This window comes from Thamnophis sirtalis, unplaced genomic scaffold (genome assembly GCF_051295495.1).
Source record: "Thamnophis sirtalis isolate CommonGarterSnake01/CBP01778 unplaced genomic scaffold, rThaSir2_p1.2 scaffold_2, whole genome shotgun sequence".
Taxonomy (NCBI): Eukaryota; Metazoa; Chordata; class Lepidosauria; order Squamata; family Natricidae; genus Thamnophis; species Thamnophis sirtalis.
This window is the reverse complement of record NW_028261382.1, coordinates 6,710,707-6,731,510: the sequence shown is the minus strand read 5'-3', so window position 1 is coordinate 6,731,510 and position 20,804 is coordinate 6,710,707. Positions and strand designations below refer to the sequence as shown.

The 20,804-nt window shown below is 47.8% G+C and overlaps 1 protein-coding gene across 6 annotated transcripts in view; it reads left to right on the top strand.

Moving 5' to 3' along the window:
- Positions 1 to 16,859, top strand: part of GRAMD2A (GRAM domain containing 2A) — a 47,425-nt gene extending 30,566 nt beyond the window's left edge. For 4 of the 6 annotated variants that reach the window (XM_087704165.1, XM_087704160.1, XM_087704164.1 and 1 more), the window contains exons 2-12: positions 204 to 299; positions 3,041 to 3,101; positions 4,697 to 4,769; positions 6,096 to 6,199; positions 7,120 to 7,218; positions 7,933 to 8,004; positions 10,141 to 10,203; positions 11,203 to 11,359; positions 12,585 to 12,726; positions 14,336 to 14,443; positions 15,660 to 16,859. In XM_087704165.1, the coding sequence (XP_087560291.1) occupies positions 214 to 299; positions 3,041 to 3,101; positions 4,697 to 4,769; positions 6,096 to 6,199; positions 7,120 to 7,218; positions 7,933 to 8,004; positions 10,141 to 10,203; positions 11,203 to 11,359; positions 12,585 to 12,726; positions 14,336 to 14,443; positions 15,660 to 15,663 (969 nt within the window). In that variant the 5' untranslated portion in view covers positions 204 to 213 and the 3' untranslated portion in view covers positions 15,664 to 16,859. Of the gene's footprint in view, positions 1 to 203; positions 300 to 3,040; positions 3,102 to 4,696; positions 4,770 to 6,095; positions 6,200 to 7,119; positions 7,219 to 7,932; positions 8,005 to 10,140; positions 10,204 to 11,202; positions 11,360 to 12,584; positions 12,727 to 14,335; positions 14,448 to 15,659 lie in introns of those variants that run through there. The other 2 variants (XM_087704162.1, XM_087704161.1) reach the window with 2 other exon arrangements.
- Positions 16,860 to 20,804: the final 3,945 nt, after the last annotated feature.

Genomic DNA, 20,804 nt, shown 5'->3' with positions numbered 1-20,804 from the left:
TCTGTATGCCACTTCTGGCATGCATGCCATAGGTTCGCCCTCATGGGTAGAGGGTTGAGCAGGAGGTTGGACTAGAAGACCTCCAAGGTCCCTTCCGACTCTGTTCTTCTGTGAATACTTGAGTAAGACTGCTAAAAAGCCACCTTCCTTCTTCTGACGTGAGTTTTTTCTCTCTCTCTCTCCCTTCTCCCATTTGTCTGCAGTTCCAAACCAATGCATGAGAAATCGGGGCTGATGCACAGCCTGGACAAGCTGGAATCCTGGCCCAAGGAGAAGAGCTTGGATTCTCCAAATGGCAGGTGAGAAGGTGACCTCACTCATGCTCGGCAGGAAGACCGAGCACCTGGCTCAAGGCCGAGCTTTGTCTCAGGAACATCCATCAGCTGCTACTACAGGCAGGTTGCAAGCTCAGTCAGCTGCCAATTACCTCCACTCGACCAATTAGATCCCACAGATTAGGCCTCCTCCGAGTTCCATCAGCCAGTCAATGCCGACTAGCAACCACGCGGAGGAGAGCCTTCTCTGTGACAGCTCCGACCCTATGGAACGAACTCCCCGTGGAGATTCGTACCCTCACCACCCTCCAGACCTTCCGCATAGCCCTTAAAACCTGGCTGTCCCGACAGGCCTGGGGCTAAAGACCTTCACTGTACCCGAATAGTATGAATGTTGTGCTTTTAACGATGTATTGTCCTATATGTAACTTGGTTTGTCCCCCCCTTCCCTTGAACTGTGAGCCGCCCTGAGTCCCCCCAGGGAAAAGGGCGGCATACAAATATTAATAAAAATAATAATAATAATAAAGCTTGGTACAAGAATGCAGATTGAAAGCCCACACAGTTCTAGGCTTAAGATACAGAAGGATCTTGACAAACTTGAACATTGGGCACTATCTAACCAAATGAAATTCAATGGTGAAAAAAGTAAGGTTCTAAATTTAGGCAAGAAAAACAAAACACACAGGTACATTATAGGTGGTACCTGGCTCAATAGTAGTAACTGTGAGAGGGATCTTGGAGTCCTAGTGGACAACCATTGAAATAGGAGCCAGCCGTGTGCAGCAGCTGCCAAAAAAGCCGACATAGTTCTAGGCTGCATAAACAGAGGGATAGAATCAAGATCACGTGAAGGGTTAATACCACTTTATAAGGCCTCGGTAAGGCCACACTTGGAATACGGCATTCAGTTTTGGTCGCCACGATGTAGAAAAGATGTGGAGACTCTAGAAAGAGTGCAGAGAAGAGCAAGAAAGAGGATTAGGGGACTGGAGGCCAAAACATATGAAGAACGGTTGCAGGAACTGGGGATATCTAGTTTAATAGAAAGAAGGACTAGGGGAGACATGATAGCAGTCTTCCAATTTCTCAAGGGTTGCCCCAAAGAAGAGGGAGTCAAGCTATTCTCCAAGGCACCTGAGGGTAGAACAAGAAGCAATGGGTGGAAACTAATCAAGGAGAGAAGCAACAGAACTGAGGAGATATTTCCTGACTGTGAGAACAATTAATCAGTGGAACAACTTGCCACCAGAAGTTGTGAATGCCCCAACACTGGAAGTTTTTAAGAAGATGATGGATAGCCATTTGTCTGAAACGGTATGGGGTTTCCTGCCCAGGCAGGGGGTTGGACTAGAAGACCTCCAAGGTCCCTTCCAAGTCTGCTATTGTATTGTATTGTATTGTATTGTATTGTATTGAAAGAGGTACTCCCAGGTAGCCCTCCCCTTCTGGCCACAATTGGGACCAGAATTTCTGTTGCTAAGCAAGGCGGCTATTAAATAAGTTGTTGCACCCTTGTTGCCGTGGTTGTTAAGTGAATCACCGCAGTTCTTAAGTGTAACACAGAGTCATTAAGCGAATCCAGATTGCTGCCTATGGAGATTCTCAGTCCTCCAGATCACAGTTGTCCCAAAGGTCCTTTTTCAAGAGGCAACTGGACTTTCTGGGAGTTTTTTTTCTTTGAAGATGTTTCGCTTCTCATCCAAGGAGCTTCTTCAGCTCTGGCTGGATGGTGGGGAAGCTGAAGAAGCTTCTTGGATGAGAAGCGGAAGGTCTGCAAAACTTGGCCAGGAGTCTCGGAGACTCACAAACCAATTAAGTGAACTCATTGTCTCCTGCAAACTCCACTCCCCTTTTGCTCCTCTTTTATTTCCTCTGGGAGGGGCCATTCATTGTCCACCTGTGCCTTTACTCCCAAGCCAACCCTGTTCTTTAGCTGTTCCCTTCCTCTGGCAATTCTGTGCATGCGCATACTGGGAACAGGCTCCAGCTGTTCTTCTGCCTCACTGATGTCTGATTCTGAAGGCAGCGGATAACTGGCATACGGCTTGCCCCCCCTCTCTGCCTTCGATACAGAGCCCTCATCAGAGCCTTCCCCAGACTCCAGGAGTGGCCCATGTTCCTCCCCAACCTCCTCACTGTCCGAATTTTGCTGGCAAAGGCTCCTGCATATTCCTTGGATAGCAGAGGGGACTAACAAGCAAGAACAGGTAGTCCTCGACTTAGCAACTACAATGGAGCCCAACGTTTCTGTTGTTAAGTGAGACACTTGTTAAGTGCACCTTCCTTGCCACAGTTGTTACATGAATCGCTACAGCTGTTAACTTAGTAACCTGGTTGTTAAGCGAATCTGGCCAGGTTCCTCCCCAACCTCCTCACTGTCCGATTCTGCTGCCAGCTCTGCTGGCCACTGGCGGGCCACAACCACGTTCTGTATAATGACTCAATACCCTACCTTTTACTGACCCTCCCCAATCCAATTGCAGCGGCCACCTACAATAAATCTGACAAAGGGAGGAGATGGAGGACAGGATAGGAGATTGATCTTGTGTGGTGGCTTCACGTGTCATTTTTCTTCTCTGGAAGGACAGCCTTCAGGGAAACTTTACCCTTCCTCCATCTGGGAGCTAGCATCGTGAATGAATCCTTTCCCCCAAAACTTTTCTGTTGATGAGTATCAATCTGCATGAGTCTCATTGACGAACAGTGATTTATATGGGCACAAAGATGTTCAACGGTCATATTTCTCTCCAACTCTGTTGCAGCTTGAATCTGAACAACGCTGTGAAGAATGACGAACTCAAGAAATGTCCCCAAGAAGTCACGGTAAGCCAGGTGTCATGGTTCCAAATAGCACCCAAAAGTAAATCAAGAGTCCAAGACAAAGTATTGCTCGAAGTTCCAATTTGTTAAGAGAGCCATGTTGGCACGTCTGGTTTTCCCCACCTACTTGAAAGTTCAAGATCTTGCCTCCATACCCCCCAAGTCCATCCCATGGTCCAATCTCCCACTGCCACGCTGGCAGCTTCCACCCATCCAGTTCCGGTCAGGTGCAGAGGTGCAGAGACAAAGGATGACCTTGGCTTTCTAGAAAGAATGTTGTTATGGCTACCTAGCATCTAAACTCCGTACAATCCTCCCCCTCCCATTTTCCCACCATAGAAAATGCATAGTAGAATAATAGAAAGTGTGGCAGGCCAAAGATCCAAAAGAAAAGAAGGCTGCAGGCCTGACGCCAGGGAGAGAGAGCATAATTTTGATGGACCTTGTGGGCCACTTTCTTTGATAGCTATGTTGGAATAGATGAAGAGGACGTCAATCGGGGGGTGGGTTGCTGCCTGTTTTACTAGCGGTTTGCAACCCGTGCGCAAGTGCTGTTTGATGTAAATTGTTCTCCGCGCATGGGCAGAACAATTTACAGTGAACCGCGCGTAGGCAGTCACTAAAACCCAAAATGGTGGCAGCCCAGTGGCGGCAAGGGAACCGGTTCAGGGGTGTGGCAGGCCTGGGTCGCTGCTGGTTCTGCGATCCAGGCCTGACTGGTTCGGCCAAACTGGGAGCAACCCACCTCTGATGTCAATATGCATGGATCAGTGGTGGGTTTCAAAAATTGTTCGAGCCTACTCTGTGGGTGTGGCCTCCTTTGTGGGAGTGGCTTGCCGCCCATGTGACCCAATGGGAGTGGCTTGCCGCCCATGTGACCAGATATGAAGATGCCGACGACACTTGTCAGAACCAGCTTAAATTACCTCACACACAGCACTGGCATGCATAAGGATAGGATGTAAACTTGTGTTTTTGAAAAGGCATCTTTGGTTTGCGTTAAAACAACTTCAACACACGCAATGTTCTGATTGCACCACAAACGCAGTAGTCATCCTTACCTTTCGCAGAGGAACTGAGTTTTATAAATAGGAGCATGAGAGTGTAGAATAATCATATCCAAGGACCAGTGGTGGGTTTCAAAAACTTTTGGAACCTCTTCTGTAGGTGTGGCCTGCTTTCCGGGTTCACTGGTGGAACCTCTTCTAACCGGTTCGGTAGATTTGACGAACCGGTTCTACCGAATAGGTACGAACTGGTAGGAACCCACCTCTGGCATGGATTCAACTTCTGCTGGCGGGGGAATTCTGGGAGTTGAAGTCAACCCAGGTTAAAGCTGCCAAGTTCAAGAAGGCTTTGTGTGTTGTGTGAACTCAGCAACTCCTGGTTTGCTGATTAATAATGGTTAAACAAACAATGCGGCCCAGAGTGTCTTATCTCTCTCTCTTTTTTTTTTTATGATGTGGTTTTAACATGATCTGTTCTTCTTGATATTTTTTTGAAAAAGGAAGTGATGCAGATGCTAAGATGCTCCAGATTTGCTTTTGTTGGCCATTCTTTGGCATGTTCTTGACATCTGTTTTCTGTTTCCTCTCTAGGCTCCCAATAAATATAATTCTCAGTATCACAAGCTATTCAAGGACATCCCGACTGAAGAGAGCGTGGTTAAAGGTAAAGAGAAAAGGACCATCAAAATACTAACAAAATAGCTCACGGGTGTTAACAGGCCTCTATCCCAATCATTCCCCAAGAGTTGTTCCTTCCAAATGTTCAGTTTAGTTTACTTTATTGTCATTGCACCTCATACAATGAAATTAAATGCCATCTTCAGTCTACATCATACATAAGAAAACTATAACTAAGATAAAATAAAAACACCAACATCCTTCACGTTCGATATAATGGACTTGAAAACCCCTGATACTGCAGTCATATTGTACTATATAGTAGAGTTCAAGATGGTTACTGTTCTGACCCCCCTCGTCCTACACCAGAGCACGCCGAGACAAAGATACTGCAAGGATTTATTAACACACAGATAGGACCTTGGCAGCAAGCCAGCACAGACAAGACGTTGGCAGCAATCCAGCCTGCCAAGCTAGCCACGAAAGTTCTCCAACTTTAGTGAATAACGTTGAACTCCTGCAAAAGGGGCGTGTGCACAATCATTCCTTTTATAGTCTGGAGAGGAGCCTAATTACCACCAGCTGAGTGCAATTATCTCCTGTAACTGCGTAACTGTTCCTTACGCCTATTAGCTCTTCGTTTGCCGGGCATCCAGGAACAACTCCCTTGTCTCCTCCCCACTGCTCCAATGCATGACGTCCGGATCACACTCCCTTGTCTCCTCCCCACTGGTCCAAGGCTCAGGCGCCTCCTGGTGGCCAACTAGCCTCTCTGCGCCCTGCTCGGAGTCGGAACCCTGTTCAGGGTCCTCAACATCCTCCAGAGCCGACTCATAGGGCCCCTCGCTGTCGGAGCTCCAACGGCTCCTGCTGGGCCATGACAGTTACTCCCCTGGGATACAAGCAGTTTTTCAGCCTGTTTGTCCTTGTTTTTATTATCCGGTACCGTCTGCCAGATGGTAATAGTTCAAAAAAAAAAAGGGAGTACCCAGGATGAGATGGATCTTTAAGAATGTTTTGAACTTTATTCACGCAGCAGGAACTATAAAGCTCTTCCAAAGAGGGGAGAGGGGCAACCCATGATCCTCTAGGCCATGACGTTGACCCTCTGGGGCGCTGCCCTATCTGCCACTGTGCAATTGGCAAACCAGACACGGGTGCAGTAAGTTAAAATACTCTCTATGGTGCAGCGGTCGAGACTCACTGGGATTAAAATCCCATCCCCTTGTCTGCTTTTCCTTCTCACTTACAAGGATGTCATCCATCTCCCAGTGCCTTCTTTGACATCTGTCCATCCCCTCTTTTGACTGATGACCACTTTGGGGGTTAAAAGCATTCCTTGTTACAGCCTCCGTGTCTCTTTTACTTCCAGTCTGTTCCTGTGCTCTCCAGCGGGACATCCTTATCCAAGGCCGCCTCTACATTTCTCCAAACTGGCTCTGTTTCTACGCAAATCTTTTTGGGAAGGATATCAAGGTAAAGCCTGCACAGGGAACGGGAGAGGCGTCCCGGGGAGGCCACCAAGGTGGGACGATTTGGGCATCTTCTCTGCCTTATGTTCTGACCGAGGCTTCCCAAGAGCATGAAGCAAACTCCTTGTCCCGACAAAAAACCCTTTTATTAATTGACTGTGAATTCTGCTAATTCACATCCAGCAAAGTCTTTTGAGGGAGGATTTACAGTCACAGACCTTATCTGGCTTGGAGAGCTGCCAGGCCGATATCTGCAGAAGTTGGCAAGGAATCTCGGAGAGTCAGGAACCAATTAAGCGAATTAATTGCCTGCTGCAAACTCCACTCCCCTTTCGCTCCTCTTTTATTCCCTCTGGGAGGGGCCATTCATCGTCCAGCTGTGGCCTTACTCCCAAGTCGCTCCCTGTTCTTTAGCTGTTCCCTTCGTCTGGCAACTCTGTGCATGCGCATACTGGGAACAGGCTGTTTTTCTGCCTCACTGATGTCTGACTCTGAAGGCAGCTGATAACTGTCAGACGGCCCTGGCCCCCTCTCTGCCTCCGACACAGAGCCCTCATCAGAGCCTTCCCCAGACTCCAGGACTGGCCCAGGTTCCTCCCCAACCTCCTCACTGTCCGAATTTTGATCACATGATTACGGTTCGTAGCTGTGAAAAACAGCCCCGAGTCACTTTTTCCCAGGGCGGTTGTAACTTTGAACGGTCACTAAGTGAATCGTCGTAAGTCGAGGATTACCTGGAGAGCTCATAACGCCAGGCTTGTCACTGGAGGGCAAAATCACACTTGCTAGTTGCCCAGGGTTCAGCAGGGGTAGGATGATCTTCTCCATATAGTGTACGTTTCCTAAATCAACCCCTGAAGCCGTTTAGAAGCTAAAATGAATTTCCGCAAAGTCGACATTCTACAACTTCCTTTTTCGTTTCAGGTTGTGATTCCCGTGGTCTCCGTCCAACTGATCAAAAAGCACAAAACAGCACGGTTGTTGCCAAATGGACTCGCGATCACCACCAACGCCAGCCGAAAAGTAAGAATTGCTGGCTATTATTGAGCAGTGGTTAGAGAGCAGTAATGCAAGCTAATTCTGCTGACTGCTGGCTGCCAGACGTTCGGTAGTTCGATTCTGACCGGCTCAAAGTTGACTCATCCTTGAGTCCTTGAAGGAAGGATGGAAGAATTGAAGGGTGGAAGGAAGAAAGGGAGGGAGGGAGAGCCATGGTGACGTAGTAGTTAGAATGCAGTATTTCAGGCTAACTCTGCCCACTGCCAGCAGTTCGATCCTCACCGGCTCAAGGTTTACTCCTCCTTCTGAGTTGGGTAAAAGGAGGACCCAGATTGTTGGAGGCAAAAGGCGACTTTGTAAACCGCTTAGAGAGGGCTTTAAAGCACCGTGAAGTGGCATATACTAACTTCCGTTGCTGTTGCTATTATAGTTCCTTCTCTGGCCAAATCCAGGGCTCTGGTTTTTCCGCCAAGCTGAGATGAAAGTTTCTACTCTTTCTGCCCCTGATAAGTCACGTGTGGCGGGGGATTATGGGAGTTGAAGTTGTAGATCTAGGCCCTTCAGACCATTTTTCTGCTAACACACATTGCCTGAATATGAGTAACTCTTGTTTCATTGCATACATGTATCTGAATATGCTTTTTTCCCCCTCTTTGAGTGCATTCTGACATGGTGCTGGTTTTCGCCTGGATTTTCCCTACTTCTCACACATCCCGTGTGGTTCTCTTTTATTTGCAGTACATCTTTGTGTCCCTCATTTCCAGAGACAGCGTATACGATGTCTTGCGACGTGTCTGTACCCACTTACAGGTATATTCCCTTCTCCTCTCTAAGGCCTGTGATAGTTTATAGTTTATAGTTTTATTGATTTGTATGCCGCCCACTCCCGAAGGACTCCGGGCGGCTTACAATAAAACAAGGGAGGGAGAATAATACACAAACAACATTAAAATATACAACAATCACAATCTCCGGGGGACTGGATATTTCGAGAGCCCCCCGGCCTGCTGGAGCAGCCAGGACTTAACAGCTTTGCGGAAAGCCGGGAGGGTAGTAAGGGTCCGGATCTCCACGGGGAGATCGTTCCAGAGGGCTGGAGCTGCAACAGAGAAGGCTCTCCCCCGAGGAGTCGCCAGCCGACATTGGCTGGCAGATGGAATCTGGAAGAGACCTAACCTGTGTGATCGAATCGGTCTATGGGAGGTGATTGGCAGGAGGCGGTCTCTCAGGTACCCAGGTCCGATGCCATGAAGGGCTTTATAAGTAACGACCAGCGCCTTGAAGCGGATCCGGAGACTAATGGGCATCCAGGGGGAGCCCCGCCCCCCCCCTCTGGCCCACAGACATAGGTCAGAAGTGGGGGAGGCTGCCTGCAAGGTTGGTTTGCTCATAAAAATGGACAGAAATATGGCTGAAATATTTGCTGCGGAGGAACGGACGAAGATGACACCACGAGCAGAGATAGCAAAATGCAACTTACTTGCTTGCTTGGAGAAAGATTCATTGGTTAGTTTAATTTATGGTCATTGCACCTTGCACCACGAAATTAAATGCCACCTTCAGTGTACATTATCCATAAGAAATAAAACACAGATAAACAAATTGGTCTCCGGACTCAATTCAAGGTGTTGGTTATCACCTTTAAAGGCCTACATGGCTTAGCGCCAGAGTACCTTCGAGACCACCTGCTGCCACATACCTCCCAGCGGCCAGTAAGATCCCACAGATTGGGCCTCCTTCAGATGCCGTCAGCCAGACAGTGTCGGCTGGCGGGCCCCCGGAGGAGAGCCTTCTCTGTGGCTGCTCCGACTCTTTGGAATCAGCTACCCCCAGAGATCCGGACCATACCCACTCTCATGGCCTTCAGGAAAGCTGTTAAAACCAGGCTGTTCCGGCAGGCCTGGGGCTGTTGACCTCACTGTTGAGATCCAGCCCCGATTAGAATGAATGTATGAAATGTTGCTATTTTAAACTGTTTCTTTTCTCGTTATGTTTTTTTTTTTAATTTTTCTTTTTTTGTAAGCTGCCCGGAGTCCTTCAGGATTGGGCAGCATATAAATATATTTAATAAAATAAAATAAATAAAAACAAATAAATAAAATACACATCCTTCACATTTTATGCAATTGAATTGAAAACCCCTGATATTGCATTAATCTTGCACTATGCAGTAGAATTCAATATAGTTACTGCCCTGGGATAGAAGCTGTTTTTCAGCCTATTTATCCTGGTTGTTATTGTCCTGTACCGTCTGCCAAATGGTAATAGTTCAAAAAAAAAAACACGTTTTAACTACATGTATTAGTGACTGGAAACCCCTGAAGGACCTTTTGCCGGAAAAAAAATGAATTTATGGATTTGATGATTATAAAGGTTAGCTTATAGAAAGAAGGAAATTATGAAGTAACCTTAGGAAAGACAAAACATAAATGTTCTTATAATGGCTGCTAAGCCACTCCTTTATTTTTTTCTTTCTTTTCTTTTTCTTTCTTTTCTATTTCTTTTGCTTTCTTTGCTGTTTAGTTTTCCCTATTAGTTTAGATAAGATAAGTCATTATCCAACTGAAGGGCAGTTCCAGCCGCTAACCGGAAGCATGTCTGCATTTTTCAGTGGAATGACTGAGAATTAACCCCAGGACCTTTGATATATGAAATGCCATATTTTTGGGCGTATAAGACGCTCCGAAGTATAAGACGCACCTAGCTTTTGGGGAGGAAAACAAGAAAAAATTAATATCTGCCTCTGCCTCCCAGCAATCTGCCTCCTTGCAGCAAACAGCAAAAAGCCCGTTTCAGTTTCAGTACAGCCTGATTAGCACAAGCAGCTGATTGTCAATTGGATCGGCCTCCCAACGATCAGCTGTTTCAGGCTGCAGGGATTGCCATAGCCTCCTTCCAGCTTGTGAAGCATATTCGGGTCACTCTTGGTGTTTATTTTCTCTACAGGTCTCCAGCAAAAAAAGTCTGAGCTTGAAAGAATTCACCGAAGAGCCAGTTGCTGTAGCCTTGGTAAGACCCGTTTCTGAAAGATTAAACGGCACGTTTCCTTCACAACAGTGTTTCGGTCACCCAAAGGCTGAGAGCAGATCTCGTGTGTGAAAACTTCTGTTCAGTCAGTCGCCCAGCCACTTTCACTCTTCCCCATCCAAGAGCACTTGTGGTGATGCAGTGGTTAGAATGCAGCATTGCAGGCTAACTCTGCCCACAGCCAGGAGTTCGATCCTGACCGGCTCAAGGTTGACTCAGCCTTCCATCCTTTCTGAGGTCAAATGAGGATGCAGATTTGTTGGGGACAATAGGCTGACTTTGTAAATTGCTTAGAGAGGGCTGTAAAGTGGTATATAAGTCTTAAGTACTATTGCTATTGCTATTGCTCCTTCCTTCCTTCCTTCCTTCCTTCCTTCCTTCCTTCCTTCCTTCCTTCCTTCCTTCCTTCCTTCCTTCCTTCCTAATGGTTAGAATGCAGTATTGCAGGTTAACTCTGCTGACTGCCAGCAGTTTGATCCTGACTGGCTCAAGCCAAGTGGTGGCCTTGAGCCACGGTGGCTCAGTGGTTAGAGTGCAGTACTGCAGGCTACTTCTGCCCACTGTCATTGTCAGTCTGTTCGATTCTCATTGGCTCAAGGTTGAGTCAGCCTTCCATCCTTCCGAGGTTGGTCGAATGAGGACCCAGATTGTTGGGGGCAAGAGGCTGACTTTGTAAACCTCTTAGAGGGTGCTGTGAAGCCCTGGGAAGCGGTATGTAGGTCTAAATCCTATTACTAAGAAGCTTCTTCCAATTCTAGAACTGAAGAAGCTTCTTGGATGAGAAGCGAAACATTTTCGAAGAAAAAACAAAACGAGAAAGTCCAGTTGCCTTTTGAAAAGCACCTTTGAGAGGAGAGTCAGAAATAACTTCGCCGATCTCCTTCTGGGCCACTAACTTCAATGTTTCACTAAAAAAAAAAAAAACCGGTAAAAATTCAATTGTGGCTTGCTTTCACCAACCGTGGACATGCTTTCCCACAGGAGGTCATCGTCCCAGAGGTGAAGTGGAGAAGGAGGTCCACGGCGTCCCTTTCGCTCACCCTCCCGGAGGCCAGCTTCCAATGCATCCACCGAACTTCGATCAGCAATCTCAGTGCTAAGGAGACGTCCTGCACCTTGGAGGAGCCCCTGGTATCAGGTGAGGAGAATTCCGAAGGACCTTCTGGCATGGAGGGACAGCATCTTCCTGGGCCGGCCCAGAGGGTGTGTTGGTGCTCCAAAGTCATCGGAAGGGGTTGACTTGCAACTGAAACCGTCGTTTGCAGTTTTGGTTTGGTTGCAAGCGAAATTACAAGATTCAAATTGGGACTGAGCTCTTGTTGCTGCCCTCCAGCAGAGCTGGCAGCAGATTTGGATAGTGAGGAAGTTGGGGAGGAACATGGGCCAGTCCTGGAGTCTGGGGAAGGCTCTGATGAGGGCCCTGTGTCGGAGGCAGAGAGGGGGCCAGAGCCGTATGCAAGTTATCAGCTGCCTTCAGAGTTAGAAATCAGTGAGGCTGACGAACAGCTGGAGCCTGTTCCCAGTGTGCGCATGCACAGAGTTGCCAGACGAAGGGAACAGCTAAAGAACAGGGAGCAACTTGGGAGTGAGGCCACAGGTGGACGATGAATGGCCCCTCCCAGAGGAAATGAAAGGGGAGTGGAGTTTGCAGGTGACAATGAGTTCGCTTAATTGGTTTGTGACTCCCCGAGACTCCTTGCCAAATTTTAGCAGAAATTAGCCTGGCATCTCTCCAAGACAGATAAGGTCTGTGACCATAAATCCTCCCTCGAAAGACTTTGCTGGATGTGAGTGAGCAGAATTCAGAGTCAATGAATAAAAGGGGCTTTTGTCAGGACAAGGAGTTTGCTTCTTGGGAAGCCTCGGTCAGAACGCCGACAAGACAAAGTGGATCTTTGACCTAGTCAAAGATTCACTTAACAACCGTGATATTAATTTAACAACTGCAGTGATTCACATAACAACTGTGGCAAGAAAGGTCATTTATTTCCCAGAGGAAATAAAAGAGGAGCGAAAGGGGAGTGGAGTTTGCAGGAGACAATTAGTTCGCTTAATTGGTTCGTGACTCTCCGAGACTCCTTGCCAAGTTTTGCAGATATCGACCTGGCAGCTCTCCAAGCCAGATAAGGTCTGTGACTGTAAATCCTCCCTTGAAAGGCTTTGATGGATGTGAATGAGCAGAACTCACAGTCAATTAATAAAAGGGTTTTTTTGTCGGGACCAGGAATTTGCTTTCTGCTCTTGGGAAGCCTGAGTCAGAACAGCTCTTTCCACAAACCCTTTGACGAACATCGTCATTTCTGGCGTCTCTAACTCCCAGCTGGGGCTCTGTTTGAATTTCTCCCTCTGTGCTTCTGTTCCAGAAAGCACAGTAAACTCCGAGGAGGAAGAGGAGGAGGAAGAGGAGGAGGAGGAAGAGGAGGAGGAGGAGTTAGTAGTGGACCGAAACTACAAGGCAGAACTGAGACCAGCTGATTATCAGCTGCTGAAAATCTTCATAGTGTTGTAAGTCCAAGGGACGAGTTTTCCAGTTTTTCCTGCGGCTTTCCGATTCCCTCTTGACTCAGATCTAAAGGGGGGGGGGGAAGGGTCTCTGTGGTGGGGGTGTTCTTTTATTTTCCTTGCAAAAAGTTTTTTATTTCTTCCCTTTCAAATTAATTCATAGATATACCTTCTTATAATTGCTACCGTGTTTCCCCCCGAAAATAAGACAGGGTCTTGTTTTCTTTTTACCCACAAAATATGGCTTGGGCCTTATTATCAGGGGAGGGCTTATTGTTTTGGAGTTAGCAGTTAGCAATAGCAGTTAGACTTATATATCGCTTCATAGAGCTTTCAGCCCTCTCTAAGCAGTTTACAGAGTCAGCATATCGTCCCCACAGTCTGGGTCCTCATTTCACCCACCTCGGAAGGATGGAAGGCTGAGTCAACCTTGAGCCGGTGAGATTTGAACCGCTGAACTGCAGCTAACAGTCAGCTGAAGTGGCCTGCAGTACTGCACTCTAACCACTGCGCCACCTCGGCTCTTGTTGCCGGGCGGCTGCTCTCTTGCGGGTGGGGGTCCCAAAGAGTCGGGCACAGCCTCAGGGGCGAACGGCTGTGTTGCTCTGTCACAGCAGTCATGAAGCAACCACACTCGGAAACAGCCACTTGGCAAACCCCCTTTCCAGCTGGGAACAGCACCATTCACTGACCTAGGGGTAGCGCCAAGCCGCATGAGCAGCTGTTCGCTGCCCCCCCCCCTCGGCTCTCGCGGCTTGGCGCCTTCGAAATACCAGTGAAAGGCGCGCTGCATGGCTGGAGAGGGGTGTGTGTGAGCGGCTGTTCCGCTCTCGCTCACTCGCCTCCCAGCCTCACAATGCCCTCGCCCGCCGCTTTTTCGGCGGCTTCCAAACCGAGTCTTCCGGCAGTGGCCGCTCTGGGCCTACACTCTTTGGTTGTGAGTTGGCTGCCAGCAGAGCATACTCCCAGAGCATACAACCATCACTTTCTTGCCACCCCATGCCTCCATCTTATTTTGCAACAACCTTACTCTTTCCATCTTCTCAGCCTCCTGTCAGGCCTGCAATTATATTCCTTTTAGAATTTTGGCCTGCCACACATTCTCTTATTACATTAATTATGCTGTTTCATTAGTATAGTTGATGGGAAGGGGGGAATGGACAGGAGTAGGATTGTGGAATGTATTGTTTTCATTCTTGTCTAGAAGCCAAGGTCATCCTTTGTCTCCGCACCTTTCCACCTGAACAGAAGCAGCTGGGTGGAGATGCCAGCGTGGAAGAAGAAGATTGGACCATGTGATGGATTGTGGGTGTGGGGACAAGATCATGAACTTTTAACTGGGTGGGATTCTGATGTCATTTCCAGAATTGGGATTAACACAGATGTGCTAAGATGTCTGCTTTATTAAATTGGAACTTTAAGGATCGTTTTGCCTGGGACTCCGATTTAATTCTACATGATACTTGGAACGCTGACACCTCCCTTCTCTGCCTCCTTCTTTCCTCCTTCCTCCTTCCCCTTTCTTTCCCCTCTCCTCCTCCCTTCTCCTCTTTCTTACCCTCTCTCCTACTACTCTTAATGCTTAATGGGTGGGGTTGTTCTTGATCCACAGAATCTGCCTTTTGGTGTTGTCCTCATCGTACCTGGCCTTCCGAATCTTCCGGCTGGAGCAGCAACTCTCCTCCTTGAACCAGGATTACCTTTCCCGAGTATCTCAAAGGTAAGGGATTATTCTGAGGTTTCCATAAAAAAGGAAAATCAAAAGATTTACATCCAATTTTTAATCTCCAAAAGGTGGACTACCAAACAGGATATGTGTACATGGCAAACATGCATTGGGCTTTTAATTCTTTGTGAGACTAAAAGCGCAGTCTTCGTACGATAAACTTGCCAGTTTGTGGAAAACAGTAAAAATAAACTAGGTTTTTTAAAAAAAAATCAAACTAATAGTTTCAAAGTAAAAAAAAAAATCACATAAAGAAGCAATGGGTGGAAACTAATCAAGGAGAGAAGTAACCTAGGACTAAGGAGGAATTTCCTGACAATTAGAACAATTAATCAGTGGACAACTTGCCTCCAGAAATTGTAAATGCTTCAACACTGGAAGATTTTAAGAAGATGTTGGACTACAATTTGCCTGAAATGGTGTAGGGTTTCCTGCTTGAGTAGGGGGTTGGTCTAGAGGACCTCCAAGGTCCCTTCCAACTCTCTTATTCTGTTTCCCAAAAATGAGTATGTCTTCCCACTTGTGTAAAAGAAGAGTAGGGCTAAGAGTAGTGGCTAAGACGGTGAGATTGTTGATCAGAAAGGTCGGCAGTTCAGCAGTTCGAATCCCTACTGCTGCGTAACAGAGTGAGCTCCCGTTACTTTTCCCAGCTTCTGCCAACCTAGCAGTTCGAAAGCACGTAAAAATGCAAGTAGAAAAAATAGGGACCACCTTTGGTGGGAAGGTAACAGCGTTCCGTGCGCCTTCGGCGTCGAGTCATGCCGGCCACATGACCACGGAGACGTCTTTGGACAGCGCTGGCTCTTCGGCTTTGAAACGGCGATAAGCACCCCCCCTAGAGTCAGGAACGACCAGCACATAATATGCGAGGGGAACCTTTACTTTTACCTGAAAGAAGAGTAGGTAACTTGCAATCTCCACACCGCTTTATTGTCTTCCCTCATTGCTGAAAGGAAAAAGGTTGCCCAATACTTTGAGGCCCATCTGCAGTCCTAACTATCCGTTGAAGTCTGTGTCTGTCTTGTTTGCTTGCTGTGCCAAACCAGACAGTTCCTGGACAGCGCACACACACATGACAGGTCTCGGTGACCACCCATCATGATGCTCGCAGACATGAATTCTGTCCCAAAGGTTGCACGTCAGTGACGTTACAGTGAAGAAGCCCTCCTTGTTTTCTGTCTAAGCCTCTTGGGCGTCTTTCTTTCGACAGATGATCGTAGCACAAGGAAGATCGGAGAAGGTCAGACTTCACCTGAACTCGGAGTCGAAGCAGGTAACGTGGCCGCTATGAAGACGGGGCGAATGGGACTCTAGTTCGCTTTCCGTTCTTGTTGGACCTCAGCAGTGAGGAACACCGTAGGTGCTTCCTCGCCTCCAAGAACCCCCGTTGGAGTCTTCAACACGTTGCGTTGACTCTGCTAGAACGTCTACCAGGCTGCTGGGGATGCTTACGGCCATCCCCGAAAAGGTCCTAGCTAGTCCTCTGGTCCAGGCGCGATTCCAGAGGTGTCCTCCTGAGCGGTGACGAAGTTATGGAACTTACTCTCAACATGTGCCAGCAACATTGGAGGTTGCACTAGAGGACCTCTCCACAAGGTCCTTCCTCGCACTTACAAGGACTTGGCTGCTCTTACCTTGAGAACTTCAGGGCTCTCGGGAGGTTCTCTCCAAGGGGCTCTTTGACATGGGTGGATCCTCCTCCAGAGTGGGTCCGTTGCCAGCACTCCTGGCCTCTTTCCCCGTGGAAGGCGGGTGGACCGGATAGTTACTACTCCTGCAATGAAAACACAACCAGTCCACGAAGATGACTGGTAAATACTATTTTACTAAGGATGAGTAGGAGTTTGGGAGCTGTCCCGTCTCTGCCCTTTCTTCACATCCCAGTATTCCCATTTCTCCTTAGGAACAGCTTTTCTTGCACTAACAATGATGCTGCAGTGATTTGCACCCCTGCAAAACTTCCAGGGAGCCAAAGTGAACTTGGAGTGGATGAGATGGGGGCCCCCTTGGCTGCCCAGGATAGCCCAACGTCCTTATGGGACTGGAGCCAACTGTACACGCCGAGACTTTCGGGAAAAGGAAACCTGAAAGACTTGTCTCGTTGATTGGAGTTGGAGCCCAAGATGCCCTTCCTGTTTAATAGAAATTGTAGATTGGGTTTGGTGGGCTAAAAAAAGCAGGGTGGAGGGGGAGCCCCCCCCCCCCGGCAAGTAGACCAGATTGTGAAATCAACTCTACAGGATGGTTACGGTTACTTTGAGATCGGCTGTACGGATTATATCCCCTCCCTCCCTTTTTTAATTCTTCATTGCACTACGGAGGTGTCCTTCTGAGTCACTTCCAGATGTTATTTATATGGATGGATGGATGGATGGATGGATGGATGGATGGATGGATGGATGGATGGATGGATGGATGGATGGATGGATGGATGGATGGATGGACCGGTGAGTGGGTGGGTGAGGGGAGGAATGGATGGAGTGATGATTGGATGGATGGATGGGTAAGTGGAGGGGAGGATGGAGGGATGAATGGATGGGTGAGTGAGTGAGGGGGATGAGTGAGTGGAGGGAAGGATGGATGGATGGGTAAGGGGATGGCTGAGTGGAGGGGTGGATGAAGTGATGATTGGATTGATGAGTGAATGAATGGGTGAGTGGATGAATGGATGGAGGGATGAATGGATGGGTGGGTGAGGGGATGGGTGAGTGGAGGGAGGATGGAGGGATGAATAGATGGATGTGTGAGGGGATGGGTGAGTAGAGGGATGGATGAAGTGATGATTGGATTGATGAGTGAATGAATGGGTGAGTGGATGGGAGGATGGAGGGATGAATGGATGGGTGAGTGAGGAGATGGGTGAGTAAAGGGGAGGATGGAGGGATGAATAGATGGATGGGTGAGGGGATGGGTGAGTAGAGGGATGGATGAAGTGATGATTGGATTGATGAGTGAATGAATGGGTGAGTAGATGGGAGGATGGAGGGATGAATGCATGTGTGAGTGAGGAGATGGGTGAGTAAAGGGGAGGATGGAGGGATGAATAGATGGATGTGTGCGGGGATGTGTGAGTAGAGGGATGGATGAAGTGATGATTGGATTGATGAGTGAATGAATGGGTGAGTGGATGGGAGGATGGAGGGATGAATGGATGGATGTGTGAGTGAGGAGATGGGTGAGTAAAGGGGAGGATGGAGGGATGAATAGATGGATGTGTGGGGATGAGTGAGTGGAGGGATGGATGAAGTGATGATTGATGAGTGAATGAATGGGTGAGTGGATGGGAGGACGGAGGGATGAATAGATGGATGAGGGGATGGATGAGTGAAGGGAAGGAAGGATGGATGAGGGAATGGGTGAGGTGAAGGAAGGATGAAGATGGATGGGTGAGGGGAGGGAAGGATGGAGGGATGGATGGTTGCCTATCTTCATCAGCGTCATCTTCCTTATCTCTACAATGGCCATTTAGCTGCAATCCAGCAACAGGGTGGAGAAGAATTCGTTGTCGGGCCCTGGAAGGCCTCTTGGTGGCCAAATGGGGAATTGGACCAAGGTAGAAGTTCCATCACGAAAAGGATCTGCTGGAAAGAAATGGTGGGGTTGGAGCAGGAGACCAAAGTCACCTTTGAAGGGACGGCTGGGTCATAAGTGAGCATCTCCTAAGAAAGTATGGAGAGGAGGGAGGGGTTGAAGACGAATGGACGGCTCTCAACGCCAATAGGTAGATGGTCTCCTGGCATACAGAAAACCCTTCTGTGGTCCTCCCAGTTTGTCCCACAACCCTGGAGGAGGACCTTTGGGGGTTATTGATGGGAGACAAATGACATTCCTGTTGGCAGCTAGTTGGGTCCAAAGAAAAGGTCAAAAAAAGGGGGGCATTGGTGGAAAGGATCTGCGGTGTCTACTAGGGGGCTTCCAAACGAGGCACTTCCATCAGCACCCCTGGACAGAAGCAGCCCGTCACAGCTTCTTCCTCCTCCTCTTCTTCCCAGGGACCACCAGGCTGCCGGACAGCTGGTTGGTTTCTCCTCTAGCAATAAAAGGTCTCAGGTGTTTATGCAACTTGTTTTTCACGCAGAACCTCCCACCTTGTGGGCTGGGAAGGTTGCAGCACGGATTTATCAGTCCCGTTATTTTGGGAGAAGCGCTGCTAAGACGAGGACCCCTTTTCCATTGGCCAGTGAGAAGGTTGGCAAGACCCCCCCCAAAAAAGCTACAGCCAGCAGGCTCGGCAAAGGACCCATCAGGTAAGGCCGGCGAGCGAGCAGAGGAAATGTTCACCTAAGGCAGTGTTTTCGCATTCGCTGGCTGGGGAATTCTGGGAGTTGAAGTCCGGACATCTTCAAGTTGCCAAGGTTGAGAAACACTGACCTAAGGTGACGTCAAGAAAAGCTTTGCTGAGCCTGTTGGTCGGAAGGTATTTGCGCACCTGGATGGGGAAAGAAATACAGGTTGCCCTTCGCCACATTTTGTTTCTCCCCGACATTTTTTCCCCCGCATGTTTGTGCTCAAAACCAAGATTTAGCATTTCCTAGCAGATCAAAACCCAATTTTGTTCTTGAGCTATATTGCCTTTTGTTCTTTTAACAACACAGGTCTTGTCTATTCTCTACCGAAAATAACTATTGGAGGCACTTTGAATATAGTAGAAAGGCACGTTTATAAAGGCACAGTATTGTTCTTAATGCGAATGTCGTCGTTTTTATTTCTTCTCAGAAAATATTCAGGATAATCGCTTCAGAAGGTTTTGCGAGGGGGGGGCTTATTCTCTATGAGAACTGTGAGCAGCAGGCGAAATACTAAGGGCCGGCGAAAGCTTAGCAAAGTTTTCACATCCTGGGCTGCAGAATGACACGAAATGGTTTTTGTGTCTTGGTTGAAAGGCCATTAGTTTGGGATGGCTACCAAAAGCATAAAGCCAAGAAGCAAACTTTTTAAAAACCTGGCACCTTAGATAAATTTGATAACGACACCCCCAGTCAGTATGAAAATCCAATTTATTTTTTTCTCTACGGCTCCATTGTTGGTAGCAATAGCAATAGCAGTTAGACTTATATACCGCTTCATAGGGCTTTCAGCCCTCTCTAAGCGGTTTACAGAGTCAGCATATTGCCCCCAACAACAATCTGGGTCCTCATTTCACCTCGGAAGGATGGAAGGTTGAGTCAACCTTGAGCCGGCGAGATTTGAACCGCCGAATTGCAGATAGCAGTCAGCTGAAGTGGCTTGCAGTACTTCACTCTAACCACTGCGCCACCTCGCTACTAATGAGTGCTTCCCATTTTGCATTAAAAAAAAATATTTAAATGTGAGAAACTATTGTATGAGTTATATTTAAGTTTAAATTAAAGGTATCATCCTTTCAAGGGACGCGGTGGCTAAGATGCTGAGCTTGTCGATCAGAAAGGGTGGGAAGTTCGAATCCCTAGCGCCGAACAACGGAGTGAGCTCCTGTGACTTGTCCCAGCTTCTGCCAACCTAACAGTTCGAAAGCACGTAAGAAATACAAGTAGAAAAATAGGGATCACCTTTGGTGGGAAGGGAACAGCGTTCCGTGCACCTTCGGCGTTGAATCATGCCAGCCACATGACCACAGAGACGTCTTCGGACAGCGCCAGCTCTTCGGCTTCGAAACGGAGATGAGCACCGCCCCCTAGAGTCGGGAACGACTAGCACATCTGTCACTGCTTGTATAGGTGCCTTTGGTGTCCATAACACTGAATTTCTGACTCTGGCCAATGTGTGGTTTTTGTTTTTAATCACAGTGTGAAAGAGTCCATCCTTGCAGGGAATGTAGAATTTGAGTCTTCTGTTGGCTTTTAGTGGGGCTGGGTTAAGAAATAGCTGATGCATATATATTTTTTCTTTTAAAAGAGCTGGAACTGAGAAAACCCGTTAAGCTTTTTGTGCATTTGCTAATCCCCCGCCTTCAGCTCTCAGCTTTATGTCAATTACATAATCTATACCAATGCCTCCCCCAACGTGTCCATTTAGGTCATACGTCCGAGTTTCTCAGCTGCCAATGGCCATTTGGTGCAGATTCAAAATGGCGAAAATGGAAATCTCTCTCTTTTCTTAAAACACCAGCATCGCGATTTCGCTTTGTGGGATCCAGGAGGAAGGGGGGGGGGGGCAGGCAGATGTCCGTCGCCGAGAATAAATTTTCAGGCCTCCTCTTTCGTGTCTGCTGGAACTTCTGCCCTGATAGGAAGATTAAAACATTAAAAAAGATAATCTCTCTTTTTTTATTTAAAAAAAAATTTGGATAGCTCATTAGATGCAGAACGCCGTTCTCCGGCACCGTTTCCAAGAATAACTCGGGAGCTTTGCGGCGCATCTAACGCCAGCGGAACCT